General features: G+C 39.9%; 2 protein-coding genes across 2 annotated transcripts in view; one reads left to right on the top strand and one right to left on the bottom strand.

Annotated features, from left to right (window-relative positions):
* The first annotated feature begins 5,601 nt into the window (after positions 1 to 5,601).
* On the top strand, positions 5,602 to 11,146 carry myl1 (myosin, light chain 1, alkali; skeletal, fast). The gene is made up of 6 exons (XM_053328095.1): positions 5,602 to 5,835; positions 6,725 to 6,752; positions 8,692 to 8,835; positions 9,701 to 9,874; positions 9,971 to 10,048; positions 10,616 to 11,146. The coding sequence occupies exons 1-6, from the start codon at positions 5,692 to 5,694 to the stop codon at positions 10,642 to 10,644; spliced, it is 597 nt and encodes a 198-aa protein (XP_053184070.1). The 5' UTR covers positions 5,602 to 5,691; the 3' UTR covers positions 10,645 to 11,146.
* A 2,106-nt stretch (positions 11,147 to 13,252) lies between these two features.
* The window catches only part of map2 (microtubule-associated protein 2), a 39,372-nt gene continuing 37,257 nt past the window's right edge, over positions 13,253 to 15,367 (bottom strand). Inside the window, exons 17-18 of the mRNA XM_053329153.1 lie at positions 14,755 to 14,867; positions 13,253 to 13,505 (exon numbers count right to left, since the gene is read on the bottom strand). Coding sequence (XP_053185128.1) covers positions 13,284 to 13,505; positions 14,755 to 14,867 — 335 coding nt within the window. The 3' untranslated portion in view covers positions 13,253 to 13,283. The remainder of the gene's footprint in view (positions 13,506 to 14,754; positions 14,868 to 15,367) is intronic.

Raw genomic sequence — 15,367 nt, 5'->3', positions numbered from 1 at the left:
GTATGGTTTCATGGCTGGCTTGTAGGACAGAGAGTAAGCCCAAATCTAAATGATGAATAAGATAATACATTTTTTTTGCGGCATGGCTCTAAAACTCGGTCGCTCCGTCCACCACTTTGGTCCAGACTGAAATATCTCAACAACAATTGTATGGATTGCTATGAAATACTCATCAGACATCCATGGTCCCAGGAGGATTAACACTGACTTTGGTGAGCCATCATAAAACCTGTCTTGACAACTATTGGATAGCGTGTCATTAGGTTTGAGGCTATATAGATGAGTTGTCATAACACTGGTGATCCTCTAAAGTATTTTTATCTAGAACCATTATCGGGTCAACATTTTAATTTGACCAATACTTATGTTTATGACAGAATACCTGCTAAACTGATGAAACAGCTATCGGTCTCAGTTTAGTGCTAATTAGCAATTGATAGCATGCTAACACCCTGAGCTAATATTGAAAACATGTTAACATTATATCTGTTGGCATTTAGCTCAAATCACCACTGTGCCAAAGTGCAGCCTCATAAAACAGCTACAGTGACTGTGAACTTGTGATCTTGCTAAATGATTCAAATAAATGTAATATTTTTTTGTTATCCCATTCAATTATTTCAGATCCATCAAATTAACCACCAAAAGAGTCTATAATTATCACAGCCAAACCTTCATAACTGTTATGGGGTTGAAAAATACTATAACCATCTTTAGAACTGTACTTAGAGCTCATCCTGAGTCAGTCTTAAAATATGCACGATCAAGTTAGAAGAAGACTCACTGACACACTGCGTTACTATTCCTGTTTTCAGAGATGGCATCATGACATTAAAACAGTGGGATTGTTCTGTCTGTGACAGCAACTTCAGTCTCTAGGAGTTAAAGGAAGAACAAATTATCAGGAAGCGAAGAAGGACGAAGAGACTGTCCCTTTTGGCTGGTACTGTCTCATTCTCTTCCTCTGTAGTGATGCCGTGTCCCCTGTAAAAAAGGGCAGCGGGTAGCTTTGTTTAGCCTGCCCTCATCTAATCCCTGTGTGGCCAGTGGAGGGCTTTTGAGTGAGCGAGAGAGGTAAAGAGAGCATGTGGGCAACAGCGGCTGCATCAGCCCCCTTAAGGAGCCACGGCCCCCGCTCTTAGAAATCCCAAGAAACTTCACACCTCTCTGTAGGGACTATAAATAGGCTCCATCTGTCCCCCCAGGCTCAGTTACAGCCCCATTCCTTTTGGAATGGTCGGAGGGCAGCAAAGGAAGCACTCAGTGTTTGAAAAGGGGGTGGGTGGACAGATCCAGAGTCCAAAATCTACTCTTCAGTCATCACAGATGGCTGACTGGTTGACCTCAGTTACGTATTTTGTGGTGAAGGAAGTCCATTGGTGCTCTCAGGTATTTCCCTCTCTAGAACAACTCTCTTGATGGTCCGACTCCCCACAGAGGCAAAATACCAGTGACCTGGGAGCCTTCGTCATTTTGGGAATCTAACACCATACTGTACTTATCGCATGTTTTTTTTTTCCCTCAAGCTCAGGTTCTTCATATTTCATCAATCACTCTAAGTGCAGAAGGACTCCAAGGTTTGGACAGGTGCTCTGTCTTATAATCGTTGCCTCTGTCGTTTTCCTTCACAGACGCTAACTAGCACAGCTCATAATTTCATGGTTGCTTTTACAGTGCTGGTAACACGAATGACATTTCTTCTGTTAAGTGAGAGTTCACAGCAGGATCCCAATAAGGAGAGGGTGAATAAGAGCGATAACCATGAATGCAGATCACACCTCATTCCTGAGAGACCATTATAGCGTCTGTCCTGAAGCAAACCTGGAGGTGATATTATAAAAAGTCCCAAATCTAGCAAGTGAGAAGATTACATGATTCAAGCACACTAGTTTGCAAGAAAATATTACCAAACAACCTTTCCTCTCATCTCTATTTACTACTTAATCTAAACTAACACAACTCAAAAAAGTTTCTTTGTCTTGGTGATGAAAATCAACTGAATTTACTGAGATCTCTGCTTTATTCGATTAACATATTTTTCATCCATGTGTGTGAGTTCGTGTTGCCTGCAGCTTCCCTTTTATGTGGCTGCAATATCTCCCCAGAATGCTCATGTAAATTAGGTGAAATCATTAAATAAAATGAAGTACTGTAGATTGCTTATAATAGTGTTTTGTTTAAATACACCCCATTTGTTCTGTTCCATTTTGTGCCCCACTTTGGTTGCTACATCCCATTACTGTTTACTGATGCTTAAACGCCCCAATTTCCCCATAGTGATCCCTGATGTTTCATCTGATCTTATTCCCATCAGCCTCAAACTAGTATTTATGATCATGTTTGAAACAGAGTTGTGTGGGGAGATAGAGGCAAACTAACTTCAAACCTTTTTATGCAGGGCAGGATGTCATCAAATGGAGACTAATGTCAGCTGAATCTTAATGAGTTTCTACCATAATCTTTATCTAAATTGGCAATGTGTGAAAATATTTTGTTAGTTAAATGAAGAAATGACTGGTTGAATTAGACAAGAAACAAAGAACCAAACTCTTAAGAGCATATGCTAGCCATCAGGAAGACCAAACCACTAAAGAAGGAGCGCAGGTTGAGTAAAAGTAACAATAGCTGTGACAGCTGCTTGTCTGGATATTTATAGGTTGGTATTGTTTGAGCTCTGAACAAGACAGGTTAACAAGTCACCTTGCATAACTTATGATGTGTACTCAGAGTTGAGTGACAGTTGCTATAAAGATAACTTGTTTCATCCTCACTTAGGCTACTTGGATTACTGTCATTTGGATTAAAACTGTGCTACATGTCAGTATGCACATGCTGTGTACAATGAAAATAAAGAAGTGCTTAACTTTTTGGGGTTTCTTTTACATTGGATTATCCTGCAAATAAAACATCTTGCATTGTAACAAAAATGTTTTAAACAATAAAAAAGACATGCTCTGTTGCCTCTGATTCTCCCATTGTGCTGTGTTTCCAGAAATACAGTATGTAGAGACCACAATGGTGAATGTTGTACCATCACATGTTTAAATGCTGCTACAGCTTGCAGTAAATACAAAAAAACAAAAATAGATAGTGTTGTTACTTATGCTTCTGTCTGAGATTTATTTTAGTAAGGCGGAATTGAGTTTAATGCCACCAACTGTGTAAAAGTGTATATACATTTATATGTGCGAAACACTGAAAACAACACAATAACCTCCTTTTTCATAACCTCAGGGAAACAGCAATCTGGTGGTTAAAAGTGTCCTTTAAGGATGGCAGTTCTGACAAGAGCTTTGGAAATAGACTACAGTATGTCTCCTGGATTTACATGTATTTGTGATTGATGCAGTTAGTGCAGATAATCTTAACCCAAGATGTTCTCCAGATCATTATGAAGACAGCAGCATTGTTTAATGAAAACCCAAGGACTTTAAAGAACTTAATTGGAATGTCTGCTTCCTCTTTCATGATTCTGCCATCGCAGACAGCAGTGGTGGCCACCTAAGGTGGTTGTGGAAACTGATCTTCAGAGTGTGAAGGATTGTGTCACTGCGGTGCCCTTTACTTTACAGTTGAAACTTCTCCTCTAGAAATCTGACCTGACATATCCAGTATTGCTTTCTCAAATGAGCTGGATGCTGTTTATGAATAAGCAAAGGGTTACATTTTCAGTTAGATGGTGAAGATTGTTTATCCTCACTAATGTGATTAGGGTTATGTGATTAGTATGACTCAGTAACAGTACACTAAATGTATTTAGAAACCTGTTTTCTTCTAACTGCTGTGGCATTGGAACTGGGAATTGGCCCTGGAAGTACAGTGCATGGATAATGGCAGAAGAAACCCAAAACTGTTATATGTTTTATTCAATAAAACATGTTAACTTGATTGCCAAATAAACATGAACTCTCTTGTTTTTCTTTTTACAGGCTGACCTGCCATCACATCTTAATAAAACCAAGCTCCTCCTTGATGGAGAACCCATTAAGATTCTATATTGGAGCTCAGAATGGACTGAAGCACAGGTGCAAGGAGTTTCTATAAGGGGAGGGATTGAATGGAAGTCAGACTCTAAGAAGGTGCAGTAGGGTGCTGAGGGTGAGCCCAGATGACAGCTGAGGGACTGAGGCTTTCTCTGGCTTGCCCTCGTGGAGATGGGGTCAGTGAAAGCAAGTGGGGGTGGCGGGCTGCATGGATGGGGCGGTGGGGGTGGGGGTTTGGGGGTTTTAGCTATGCAGTTCCTTCGTCACCAGGCCCTGTCACAGTGGTGGGGGCAGGGTTGCACCGCTGGCACAGGGAGACAGATATAGACAAGAATTAAGGAGACAGAATTTGCACTCTTAGCCTTGTCTGGGTTACTGGCATCGGCAGCTGAAAGCTCCAATAGATCTTCATCTCCCTGTGCTTTTACGTCACATCCTCCTTGGGAGTGGTGGTGACTGCTCATCCCACCGACACAGAGCCACAAATTGAACACAGGTGCTGCTTTACCCAACACACATACTCAGTGACCAGAAATAAACAATGACTCATTATTACATCTGAAAGACACCATTTCCAGCAACTTGCATGATTAGTTGCTTCTTCATCCTCTTCTTCCTCTTTGATTTAAGTTCCACAAATCTTAACTTACAATTATTTCTTCTTAAGTTTTACAAACTGTTTGACACAAACATATGCATATATTCTAAATGTGTTTCTTCCAGCCACAGTTAAGATGCTCATGAGTAAAATATTCAGCCCAATATGTAAATAAATTATTGTGGCTGCACCATTACATCAAATGTGTATATTCTAGATGTTTGTTGCATTATTTTAGACACATTTCCTTAAACATTTGGCCTAATGTAGGATAACTGTATTTTTTTAAATATTGTGGATTAATGCTAGAAATAAAGAAAATAAATGTATGTGCAATGCTGGACTGCACAACATTAGATGGAGCCACTGATGAGTCCAGCAGAGTTGAGATGAGACACATCAGTGATGCTGTGGTGAATAAAGTGTCTATGATCAGGCAAACCAAAAATGAAAAACTACTGACACTTCTACCATAAAGTTCTCTGGACATCTTGCCTCAAGAAACATATTACCTACACTATGTCTTTTTTTTTTCTTTTACAGGAAACGCTCGCCTTTTCTTATAAGTATCTTATATCTGAGGTTGATCTAAACGTTTATTGCTCACATGATATTATAGAGATGGCGAAACGGCTCCAGGATGATGCATCTTAGAACATAAATAAATCGTAAGGCGCTAAAACATAATCAAAGATCCGAGCATGTTTCTCAGATGGGACTAGATTGTGCGTAATGGTGCGCAACGCTGTGCGTAAAAGTGGAACTGTTCACTTGTGGTCCACAGGAAGTTGCATGGCCCCAAGTAACCTCGCTTTCTAGTGTTTTCGTTTTTGCTTACATATATATATGGCATAAATAAACACCTTTCTGGACCGCAACCCCTATAATCCATGTTTAGAGTGAGTCACACATACATACACATACCCCTCCCATCGGCTGTCCAATCCTCACGCGGGGATAGCGTTGACGGGGGTCAAGAGGAAAATAGCCTCATATATATACGCCCAACGGTGATGTCTTGCTCCGAGTCCGCTCCATTCTGTACTACACTCCACCCGAACCGGGAATTGTCTGTGTTTCAGGAACAAATCAGTTCTATTCTCAACTGAAATGGCACCCAAGAAGGACGCTAAGGCTCCCGCCAAGAAGGCCGAGCCCGCCAAGAAGGCCGAACCTGCACCAGCACCAGCACCTGCACCGGAACCTGCCCCTGCTCCCGCTGCTGCACCAGCCGTCGACCTGTCCGCTGTCAAGGTACATGAAGCATGATCTGGTCTGCTATTGGGATGGATGGAGATAGGCTGATAGCTGCTTCGGGAAAGCTGGGATTTGAATTTTCTAGTTCCACTCTGAGTTGCATGACAGACCTAGACATACTATAAAGAGGTTCTTGAGGGGCCTCAGGCAAAATAAGCATTATTTATCTTTTATTCCATAGATGTGAAGGGCAGACAGTGTGAGAATGATACAGGGGTGCTGATACTACTTTGATCAAACGTGTCAATTTAATAACAGCACAGATACAGCATAATGTTCAGCTTTCATATCAAAGAAAAGTGTGATGGTGGTAAAAGAGAATGTCACAATCTTACTAAATTAGGATATTTGGTTTAATGCAAATTTATCTTCACCTTAACAAAACAATCAGACAAAGACCAGAGTAGACATATTCATATGATCATCTACAAGTGGATGCAAAGTTCACAGTGAAACACTGAGAGCAGCTATGGGTTGAAGGACCACACTAAGAGTTGTGCAGAGGGCTGAGGAGGAGGAGGATGACTACGACCCCTCAAACTCAGGGTGTCCTAAACCACACCCCTGACTCTCTGGATTGGACTAACAGAGCAGTGACTTCTGTGTGATAGCAAGACAGGGCGACACCAAATGTGGACATGTTAATGTAGCTAAAGATGGACCTCCACAGATCGGGTACCACCTTAGGAAGCTAATGTTGGCAAAGAGACAAATTTAATCTTAGTTTAGACCAGTTTATTAGATTAAGAAAAATGCCAGGTTATGTTGGCCTTTTGAATAAATGTGGTTGTGCTTTAAAATAAATAGCTTGTAAAACATCTCAAGAATTGTGTGTGTTGTGTTTGTACTGATTTATGCAAATTTGCTGCTTTGTATTGGCTTCTAGGTGGAATTCACCCCAGACCAGCTTGAAGGTAAGTGAACCCCATTTTACCTTTGCAGCCATGTGGCACTTTCTCTTGATATCTCTTAGCGATGAACATGCTCCATGCCACCCTGCAGTGTGCCACAGATTTGGTTGTGATGTGTTCATGACAGTTGGTCACTTCTGTCATTAAGTTTAGACACTCCATTCACTGAATTCCAGGTGAAATCTTATAGCGATTAAACAATGCAAGAAACAATGCACAAGAAACTTCTAAACTGTCCAGTAAAATTTAAGTAACTTTTGTCATGAAACAATATGCTATCAAAACAAACAACCACAAAATTATGTTTTCCTACCTTTCTGTTGTTGGCTAAATAAATAAATAAACTGAAAACTGCACTCCAAAAGTAATTGTCAGCTGTTTTTAGTGCAACATTTGGCAAATGGTAGCATATTAAAAAAGTAATGTGTTGTGCTGGACATCTGCTGGTGTTCACTCCCAACAAACAGCTGATTGCACTAACTTTTAATACCTTTAACCAGAGCAGATACAAATGACAGTAGATGAATTGTTTACAGGTCAACAAAAATCAGATTATTTGTGCATATCAGCCAGAGTAGCTGGGCAACCAGCCAATCCTTGTGCTCTAATATTAACTGCAGATTATTTATCTGCAATTATTGGTGATATAAAACCTTGTGTCACTTCATTAGTGATATCACACCATGCACCAAGGTTCTACATTTTTCACAGCAGCCAACCTTTTCATCAGTTTATCCCAGGGATAATAGATGGATTAATGGGTAACGGTGTAGTCTTTTAGATGGAAGAAAAACTTGTCTGCTATTTTGTCCCTTATGACCCTGGATTGGATACCACCAGACCTGTCGTCTGGCAGGCTGCTTGCTATGCTGCAGTCAGCATTCCCTACTTTTACTGAGCTCACATACAGAGGGGCCTTGCCTTTAAAAGGAGGGGGCTCATATTCTCAGCTATGTTTATCAATTCCAAGGTGGTCTTTTAAAAGAGCCCACAGCCATGCTGAGCGAGAAGGGGACAGCTGAGATAGAAATAGTATGAAGGGTGACTGAGCTCTGTAGGAGTCTGTCTATTCAACCAATAATACCACAACCTATACAGACGTCTTGCCCTTGTTATAGGCTGTATTTCCCTCATCAGTTGGTAGAGGAACTGCCTCCATCTGCTGGCAGGAAGGACAGCCACAGCTACAAGCTAAAAACTGCTACCTTTCATTGTGGGAAAACACATTAACTTATTAAACCTCAATATTGAGGACTCTGCAGGATTGTAAAATAAAATAAGTTAAATATCTTTCTAAATACATAAATAACAGAAACATACACATACATTTAGGCCAAGTTTAATCTATTAAATAAAAAAACAATTCTTCACAACTTCATCTGACCATCACATTCATATTTATTTATTTTTTGTAAAATTGCACTTCCACTTCAATGTTTGCTAATTTTACTATGTTTGATGTTTTTGCTCTTGTTGTTTGTTGAAAGGCTCCTATGAATAAAATGCATTGTGATTATTATTATATATTATTAATAGAACCAATAGCCTTTCTACTCTTTTTGGATTTCATGTGTAACTTTGTTCCAAGCTTACTCTCAAACAAATTCATCAATATAAAGAGCACAATAGCATGAACAAATAAAATAAAAATAAGTTATTAAAATACAATTGTTATTGTAATTCTAGGACATCATTTATAACACTAAACAAATCAGAAAGTGTTGCACTCTTTGGCTTCCACAGTAAATATCTATTTTATATAATACTATAACATTGTTTGAAGTCTAAAGGCTAAGAATATAATAACTGTGGCATCACAAGGTACAGTCATCATAACCTCACTGTTAAACACCTCTGACACACACTCAAATCTTTTAATGAAAACAACACAAATATTGGACTCACCAAGTAGATCATATCTTCTTCTCTTCCTGTTCTGCAGACTATAAGGAGGCCTTTGGACTCTTTGACAGGGTGGGTGACAACAAGGTGGCTTACAACCAGATCGCCGACATCATGCGTGCTCTGGGACAGAACCCCACCAACAAGGATGTGACCAAACTGTTGGGAAACCCCTCCGCTGATGGTAAGAAATTTGTTTAGTCAATGTTTTTATCATTGAATTGGCTGATGTTAGGGTTTGATAGATTTATAGTATGTGAAATTCATTAAATTTCAATTGGACAATTTATTGCTGAAGAATTCTTAGGAAATATTCAGTCATTATTTAATTATTGTTGGGACTGAATAATATAGGCAACTGGGCATACAAGATATTACTTCTCGTCCTGTTAATGATGATTATGATGATTTTTAATGTTATTTTGCACAGATAGCATTACTAGCAGCCTGTTTAAACATTGTTATAACTAGGGAGCTAGGGAGAGATGATATACAGACATCCCAACTCTCCCGAAAGTTCCGGGAGTCTCCCGCATATTGATAGCGGCTCCTTGACGCCCGCAAATGAGATCTAATCTCCCGGAATCTGGAGTGAGCGAGCAAGAGCGTGCACTAGAGAGTGACTGCGCGTGTGTGTGTTTGTGTGACTATAAATGCAGCGCGTGTGAGAGCATTACTACACACATTGCTTTGTAAAATTATGAAAAAGCACAGAATTTCATCTTTAATATGTGCCTCTAATGTGGTCTTGCATAAGCTTCAGTCTCTGTAACCTTCTAACTAAAATTGCACCATGAGAATTGAGCACTATTTACAGAGCCAGTGCTGTAACTCATAAAACACATAAACAAAACATATATCCATCCAAACTGTCACTTTGTCTGAAAGCCTCACTGGGCCCCATCATGAAAGTTTGTAACAAAGTAGAGACTGTAGTAGAAAGGTGAATAAATATTGTAGTGATGTTGAAATGAGTGTGGTGCCTATTGTCTCAACCTGTCTGGCTTCTTCATCTCCATTGACTATTATTTCTGTCTCTTTTCATGCAGACATGAACAGCAAGAGAGTAGAGTTTGAGGCTTTCCTGCCCATGCTTCAGACCGTTGTATCCAGCCCAAATAAGGCAGGATACGAGGACTACGTTGAGGGTCTGCGTGTCTTTGACAAGGAGGGCAACGGCACAGTGATGGGTGCTGAGTTGCGCATTGTTCTTTCAACACTGGGTGAGTAAGGCCAGGGCTTGAGTGACTTGACTGTATTGTGTTACTATGTGCTTTTGCGTGTTACTAATATTCATTGTCATCTGCTGCCCCTTACAGGAGAGAAGATGACTGAGACTGAGATTGACGCTCTCATGCAGGGACAGGAGGACGAGAGTGGCTGTGTGAACTATGAGGGTGAGCCACAGTTTATAATAATATGACTTGTTTGAGGCTAATATAACACTCTATTATACTGTACACTCAACTAATGAAGTTTAGTTTACATGTCATGCAAATAACTTCTTAGACAACAACTGTGTGTCTTTGAAAAAGGAAATCATTTAGTTTCATTATGGACAATGTAGGATCCAGCAGTTTTGGATCTTGCCACATTGCTTAAACTAGAAGGGAGGATATGTCGGCCTCTGCTGGTTCAATTTTGACAATTATTTTTTTTTAAATCTATCTTGTGAGTCTCATCTTAATGGAAGTGTAATATTAAATTGCTGGGACTCTGTAAATACATATTTAACCCAGAAAGTGTCAAGTTTCACTTTCCACAGACACTTAAATTACATAAACCAGCGTAAACACACTTTATATTGTGTTGTACTCAATATGTCAACTCCTTCATATATAGGTCTGCATCTGAACTTTCAAGTCTGCATTGAATTGAATAATGATAATATTCACATTCACCTCACTCATTCATTTTCCTTCTCTTCTGTTCTCTCTGCTTGCTGCCCTGGTTTTCATCTACAGCCTTTGTCAAGCACATCATGTCTGTGTAAGGACCCTGCCACTGCGGTGGTGAGCATTGGATATGTGCAGACCCCATGGTGTCGCGACATCCACTCACTGTTTCCTGTACAACATGAGGAAGCAGGGGAAACAAAGGACTATGAGATGTCTTTTATTTTGTTCATTTTTTCTCTCTCTTTTTGTCCAACTGGTGCTTTTTTTCTCTCCTCCTCCTTCTGTCGTGGAAGATGTCCCAAGCTCTTTTTCTTCATTTACACCAATGTGCCCCTGTCTTATCAGGGTGTTTGTCATCACTGGTTTTCACAGTAGAGCTGTGATGGAGGGAAAGATGGGATACTGATGAACCCCTTCTTCCCTACCACCACCAACCCCGCCCGTCACTTACTGTCTGTCTGGCTATCTGCCTCTAAAGTGACTGGTTTGGCCCAGGACTGGCCATCAAAATGAATCCACTCCTCACCCAACCCATCCCTGAGTCTTAACTTATTGTACTCTCCTCTGACAATTCCCAATAAACTTTTCACAAACTCCCATTTTATTTCCAATTCTTTTTATTTAAAGCAAGCCACAGATCATTTAGTCAGATGCATGATAAGACAATAACCTTTTTTTATGTGCTTTTTTGCTTTCTTCTTGCGAGTTAGATGAGAAGATTGATACAACTCCCTTATGTTACCCAGCAGCTGGTTAGCTAAGCTTAGCACACAATATTTTAGACATTGTTTTCTTATACAAGTTAAACAAACTAGATAATGTGTTAATATGTGAGATTTAGAGGTGCTGATGCTGGATTTTGTTACATTTGGACAGAAGCAGGTTAGCTGTTTCCCCTCGATTGCAGTCTTTGTGCTGAGCTAAGCTAATCAGCTGCTGGCCACAGCTTCATAATGGACAAACTAACTGAGTGGTCTCAATATTCTAGTCTAATTCTCAGCAACAAAATATTTCCCATAAAGTTGAACCTTTAACTGTGTGTATTGTCATCTGAAAAAGAAGACAGCACTCCAGTTTCATTTGTTGTCCTTTTTATTGTCATTAATTATTGTAATTGGTGTCATATCAACAAGAGAAAAACTGCGTACATCTACTTGACCTTTTAAATACATTTACAGTTGCTGTAGGGTGGAGCAGGAGGGGGGGAGGGGGTACATGGAGATGGGGAATGCAGAAAAAACACAGAAGCAAACAAACAGTTGCAGGTGAGGGCAGTAATTAGGCAGGAGGCAGGATATATCACAAATGGTGTCTGAAAAAGAAACTAGATCACCCAAACACACTTTTTCCTAACAGATGTAACAGAATCCGAGTTCCCTCGGTCGTTTTATTTTTCTTCATGTACCTACTATCTTTTTAACGGATTTTTCAAAATATTTTTTTTAACTTTCTTTTTCCACATATTGCAACAAAACATCCAGATACGGTAGCATCCGTGGTAAAACGGCATGGGATCTACACCAAACGCACACACAAACAGATTTCAGAGTAGCTGCATCTTCTGATAAATCTCATGTCGCACTTGTAGTTTCTTCCTCTGCAGTTCAGACAAAAGACAGTCCTGATGAGCACAACATCGCCTGTGTTAGCAGAGGAAAGTCTATACTCTTCACTCATGTGAGCCGATTTACTGCAGCTGTAAAGACAAGATTCTTTTTACTATTTTCTTTTCAGATTGGAGTTTGGTGGAATGAATTTCAGTTCCTGTGTTTATTACTGTTCTGGTGTATAAACTATATCGAACTACCGAGCAGGTACATGTGTATGATGCTCTTCAACAGGACTGAGCTGCATTCCTTAGCAACACCAAATCAGCTGTCTGACATTGTCACCAAGCATTACACTGTAAACAACTAGTAACTACAAAACATGAACTTGTTTAATTTTTATCCAATAATTGAGGAAATAACTTACTAAAATCTTTTTTTTTAATTACAAAATAGCCTCTTTTAATATTAGAATCAATACATGCTTGTCATAACATGACCTGGTTCTTGCAATAATGCAATTTTACAGGTATATTTTATAGCCATATTGTTGCTTCCTTTTAAAATGTTTTGAGGACATATAGATGGCAACAAACTTGTATTTTTATACATGTTTCTATATATATTTGTTAGATATATTATATATTGGATGACAAGAATGACTTGCAGTAAGGATGCTTGGTTTGTTAAGGGGTCTGGCGTCCATGCACGTTTACTGGGCAAGAACAACACGTGCTGCATGGTGTGCTGGCCACATCACTTCCACATATATGGCCACATATGTGGAAAAAAAAGCTGTAGCTTCTTCAAAACACTGATCCAGGACCAGTCAAGCCAATACCTGGCCCCCACTATGTATAACCACTCAATCCTATCTATGACCAGTGCTAAGACTGAACTATTCTATGCAACATCATTCAAAAAGAGAGGCCAAATAGCACATTTTTTGGATTAAAATAGACAGGAAATAAAGAGGACCAAAGTACAGTAGCTCCTAATTCGAGTCTCTACTTAGAGTTGATGTTTGAGTGATGGATCTTTAAGTGGAGATGCTTAGAGGCTGTGGTTTGCTTGAGTAGTTGTGGTGACAGGTTGGCCTCAGGGCGGCAGGAGTGGGCAGAAAAGTTTGAGGAGATCAGGGTGAGGATGTCCTGGGTGCACAGAGGAGCAATCCAGACATCCAGTTTTCACAAACCCTGCTTGGCCAGAGCTGCAGTGACATCCTCAGCTAGGGTTGCTAACTGTGGCGACTCCATCATGTTGAGACTGCCGGAGGAGGATAGTTGGCTGTCCCGATGGCGCTGGGGAGACATTGAGCCGGACAATCCTGGTGACTGGGTGACGATCTCAGCTCCGTGGTCCACTCGTGCCTTAGCTTGGTCGCGGAACATCAACCTGTGGCTCTCAATCTAATAGAGGGAGGTGGTGTGACATAGGAACATATTATTGTCATACCATGTTGAGTGAACCAAAATACATGTATCTTTGTGAGTCAGCTTTAGAATCTCTGCAAATTGTATTTAACCCGAGAGACCTGTATGAGTCTGTTTTGTAGACTTCACTTGAAGGCTGTTTTTCTTCGCCCTCAGTTGACATCAGAGCCTTATTTGATCAACGCATCTCAAAGTGGCTGAATTTACTTCTACCATATGGAGTGAATGTCACGTATACTATACCTTTACCTTTACTGCTACCCTCACTGGCAGATAAAGGAATACAACAAGTTTTTGGAAGATTGACTGCTGGAAATACATTTTTAAGAATATAACATAAATAAATATTTTTCAGCAAAATTTAACTCTATGTTATAAGAGACTATGCCGCATATTTTCTTAAAATTGCAATAACATACATTGAAGATTTTTCTGTTTATATGCCCTGTGTGCGGACTGTGGCTTTATTAAAAACTGATTTAAAGTCAGAATAAGTAGGATTTTCTTAAAAAACAATGTATAGATAAAAATAATAATCCATCTCAATCATCACTAGCATTTTCTGTATCTGCAGAAATCCTGCTATCTCCCTGTATTTTTCTTATTTTACTGTATTTGGGCTGCATCTAGGATTTAGGTTTTGGGCAGTGGGTGTGTAGCCCCTAGCCAATAACAGTACACAGGGTATAAGGGGGGGGACTCTACAAAAAATTAGCGACATAGCACTAGACTCAGGCGGCAAGCTCCAGCTCTGAAAAGTAAAGTCAATGTGGAAATGACTTAAACCTGCATTCTTTCAACATTTTGACTGCCTGAAACGTCTTGTTCAGAGACCCTCTAGGGAATGCGCTGCTCAGTTTTTCTGGTTAGAATATTTGTTTTAAACCTGTTAAGCCTGACTTGAGGCTTCAAAATGGGAATCCACAAACTAATGGTTGACAAGTCATGGTGGCTACAGCCTTTTTTGCTCTTTTTTTTAACAGTCTATGGCTACACTACAGCGTCATTGAGCCAGGGAGGAGGGGGCAAGTTTGTGTTGTGTGTTTACAAGCTGCAACCAACAAATCCTACTCATTCTGCCAATAATGTGCACAGCTACTTCAAAAATAGAAGAAAAATGTGTTTCTTGATTGACTATTTATTTAAACTGACTAATAAGACAATCTCTCAAAAACTTGATGTTTTCCTTTAAATCATGGATTGGGACACTGGAGCTGGCACTTACCATGAATTGGCCTCCACCAGGAATGTGGTGAGCATTATCCAGGGAACCCACCTTGGCTTGGGCTTTGTCTTTGAAGTCCAACTTCACACTCTCTATACGCACGTTACCGCCCCCTAGAGAGAAGTAAGGAGGTGTAAAAACAGGTTATAATAAATTATGATCAAATCTATTTGTGTTTGGAGTTTGTCTAGGGTAATAATGGCAGAAGAAAACCCCGAATACTACACTGATATCCATGTCACCATGTATCTACTCAACTGGCCACTGACTAAACTTTAGAGAGGAACATATGAGTTTGGAAAATGTGCTTGTGTAAAGAGAAAATCACAAAAGGGACATCAGTTGAAATTATGCATGGCCCTTGAGCCTTCAATAAATAAAGGTTATAAAAAATAAACATGAGACCAGCAGATGGGGCTGCAGAACCAGAAGCTGCCACCATCTGGTTTCATTTGCATCTGGGATGGGAGCAACATCTCACAGCCAAGCAGCAAGCAGTCTGGAAGCCATGCAGGCAATGTTACAGCATCTTTTCAACACTGTATTAATAATCAGCTTGCAGTGTTTTTGGTTGACAGTAATTGTATTGCTTCCAACAGTAATGATTTAAATG

The sequence above is a fragment of the Scomber japonicus genome, chromosome 11, assembly GCF_027409825.1.
Source record: "Scomber japonicus isolate fScoJap1 chromosome 11, fScoJap1.pri, whole genome shotgun sequence".
NCBI classification, from domain to species: domain Eukaryota; kingdom Metazoa; phylum Chordata; class Actinopteri; order Scombriformes; family Scombridae; genus Scomber; species Scomber japonicus.
The sequence above is the reverse complement of the archived record's forward strand: the minus strand, read 5'-3'. Positions and strand labels throughout refer to the sequence as shown.

Excerpts from the sequence above, each read along its gene's own strand:
- myl1 (XM_053328095.1), top strand. The coding sequence starts at position 5,692 with ATGGCACCCAAGAAGGACGCTAAGGCTCCCGCCAAGAAGGCCGAGCCC. Across the intron at positions 6,753-8,691 it reads CACCCCAGACCAGCTTGAAG|ACTATAAGGAGGCCTTTGGA; the intron begins GTAAGTGAACCC and ends CCTGTTCTGCAG. Across the intron at positions 10,049-10,615 it reads TGGCTGTGTGAACTATGAGG|CCTTTGTCAAGCACATCATG; the intron begins GTGAGCCACAGT and ends TTTCATCTACAG.